This window comes from Alligator sinensis, unplaced genomic scaffold (assembly GCF_000455745.1).
Source record: "Alligator sinensis unplaced genomic scaffold, ASM45574v1 scaffold1580_1, whole genome shotgun sequence".
In the NCBI taxonomy this organism is placed as follows: Eukaryota; Metazoa; Chordata; order Crocodylia; family Alligatoridae; genus Alligator; species Alligator sinensis.
This window is the reverse complement of record NW_005843156.1, coordinates 202172-204653: the sequence shown is the minus strand read 5'-3', so window position 1 is coordinate 204653 and position 2482 is coordinate 202172. Positions and strand designations below refer to the sequence as shown.

The following is a 2482-nucleotide window of genomic DNA, read 5'->3' as shown; positions in this document are numbered from 1 at the left end:
GGGCGCAGCAAGCACACGGTGGTGGCCTACCGCGACGCCATCTACGTCTTCGGCGGCGACAACGGGTGAGCACGGGGTTTAAACTCAGGCGACTGTCATCTGCCCGCGGCCTCGTGTCGCGGGGCAGGGAGCTGACAGCCACAGCCCCCAGCTGCCCGCGGGGCAGGAATGGGGCATGCTCTGATCGCCCTCGCCAGCGGTCGGTCGGCTGGCTGTGCTTGACGCGGTCGGGGCGGGAGCCCCAAGGCTGCTCGACCCCCTGAGAGTGGGCAGCGGGGGTGGGTGCAAGCATAGCCACTGCCCAGTCGCAGCTGACCCAGTTGTTGCCGCCTGCGCTGCTGTAACCAGCAGTCCCTGCCCCCCGAGAAGAGGAATAGCATTGTCGTTGATGCCCTTTGCTACGGCAGTTATGGAGTCTGCACCCACTTGCTTGAGGCTGAAAAGAAATGCATCCGTTACAGCTTAGTTGTATGCACAGCATGGCAGCGCGCCCTCGGAGCCACCACCCAGCTTTATACACAGTGGGCGCGTCTACGTGTGCGTGAATGTGCTTTAGTTACTGCGCGTTAAATCTGCGACCTCCACTGTGAGGTACTAGGAAAATGCATGTTAGCTAGTCTTAATGAGCAGTAACTAAATAGCATAGTTTTTCCAGTGATGCTTTAATGAACATTAAAATAGGTTAATGCGCATTTAAGTGCACATGTGGATGCACCCAGACTCATCTTAAAAGGATTTGAAAGGCCACATCTTGCAAGCTGTTGCTTCCTCTGAAGAAGCAAGGCAACGTGTAGCTTCATTCCCTCCCCTTTGTACATACCGTCACGCCAAACGGTAGCAACTTCAGGTATCTAACAGCTCAAGCTGTTTATGGAAGATGTGGAACAAGATTCCCTGCTGCTGTTCTTCTGTAGGGCTCATTAGAGTAATTATTTTCAGATTTTAAACTGCAGAGGCTTAAGATATTTGGTCCTTTGTAAGAAATGCATTGATTTGTGTTTTCAAGATGCATTGTTCTTCACTGTAAGCTCCAAGACTCTCTTGAACAGAGCGTATGTCCTCACAGGCCTTGAAGTTTCCAGAGACCTCCTGCTGTTGATGCTTGTACTCTGTTTGCTATGCCTCTGCCTGCCCATGGTAGGGGGCTGTGCTTGACAGCTGTGACTGCCCTGCTCTGCCAAACAGCTGGTCAGGGATTGTTCAGGGGCAGCTACAATGGTGAGCAGAGCTGTACCTGTGCTCCTGACAGCTGTGACAGACTTACTGAAGACATGATCAGCTGCCAATCATCTGTTTGACAGAGCAGGACATCTGTGACTGTAATAGCCATCAGAGGGAACAGAGATGCAGTTCTGCTTGTGATGCCCTGTCAGGCAGTCAGTTACTCTCTTCCCTTGCCCTGAGACAGGGGGAGGGAGAGCAGAGCTTTCAGGGATGCTGGGAGACTTGGGAGCATCTCTGTTGTGCTACATGTGACTGCCCATGTTTTATGGAGCACCACAAAGAAGTTTTGGTTTGAAACAGTAGCTTTGTTGTGAAGGATCTGCCATTTTTGTAGTGCTATAAACAGCCTGGATCTCTGCACACTCACTATTTGTAGTGCTATAATATCACACAAAGCACTGCAAAATAATGTGTCTGAGGCCTAACATGGGACTTGTAAATCACTACAAAAATAATGCGTCAAATCCTTGGAGCTAGAGTATGCAGGTGGCAAGCTGGAACATAGAGTCTTGAGTGTGTCTCCTTGCACAAATGCTTTACAATTCAGTTCTTGATTATGTAGTGAACACGTACTACATTTCTAAGAGGACTGAGCTGTCAAAGTTTTCTACGCAGCTCTACTTTGTCTTTGTCCCACATACATAGCTAAGCGCTGATTACATTTTCCTACTGTATTTCATTTCAGAAAAACAATGTTGAATGACCTGTTAAGATTTGATGTGAAAGATTGCTCTTGGTGCAGGTATGAAAATGTTTTTTTGTTTGTTATTGACCGAGTTTCTGAACCTTGCATTCCTTAGCAGCTGTTCAAAATGAGTTAACCAAAGTACATTTTTGCTTTGGACTGTAGTTGTTTTATTTTCCCTGTGTTTGTGATGCTTATCTCTGTTCCAGTCCTTTTACATTAGATAAATAGGGGAGATCTGTGTAAAAGAGTCTCTTAGAGTTTTGAATCCAGCAAAGAGAGGATTTTCCTTGTGCATGGTCAGTCATAATGCTCGTTCCTGTATGATCCTCACCAGCAGTAGAGTTTGTGGCATGTCAGGTGCAGGGCTGAAGGCAAGATTTCATGTTGGAGTGATGCTGCAATTTGCAGTGCTGCAGAAATTGTGTGTGACATTAGTCCATAGAACAGTACCAGAAGGCTGCTCCTTCAGAAGTGTCCATCTGACATGTAGGGGAAGGATTGCTTCTCCTTTCCTTCAGCCCCAGAACTGCCCAGGATTGGAAGAATGCAAAGATGTCTTTTAAAGGCACC

The 2482-nt window shown here is 47.9% G+C and overlaps 1 protein-coding gene across 1 annotated transcript in view; it reads left to right on the top strand.

Moving 5' to 3' along the window:
* Window positions 1–7: 7 nt before the first annotated feature.
* LZTR1 (leucine zipper like transcription regulator 1) overlaps window positions 8–2482 on the top strand; it is a 48820-nt gene continuing 46345 nt past the window's right edge. Inside the window, exons 1-2 of the mRNA XM_014526779.2 lie at window positions 8–65; window positions 1910–1966. Coding sequence (XP_014382265.1) covers window positions 1917–1966 — 50 coding nt within the window. The 5' untranslated portion in view covers window positions 8–65; window positions 1910–1916. The remainder of the gene's footprint in view (window positions 66–1909; window positions 1967–2482) is intronic.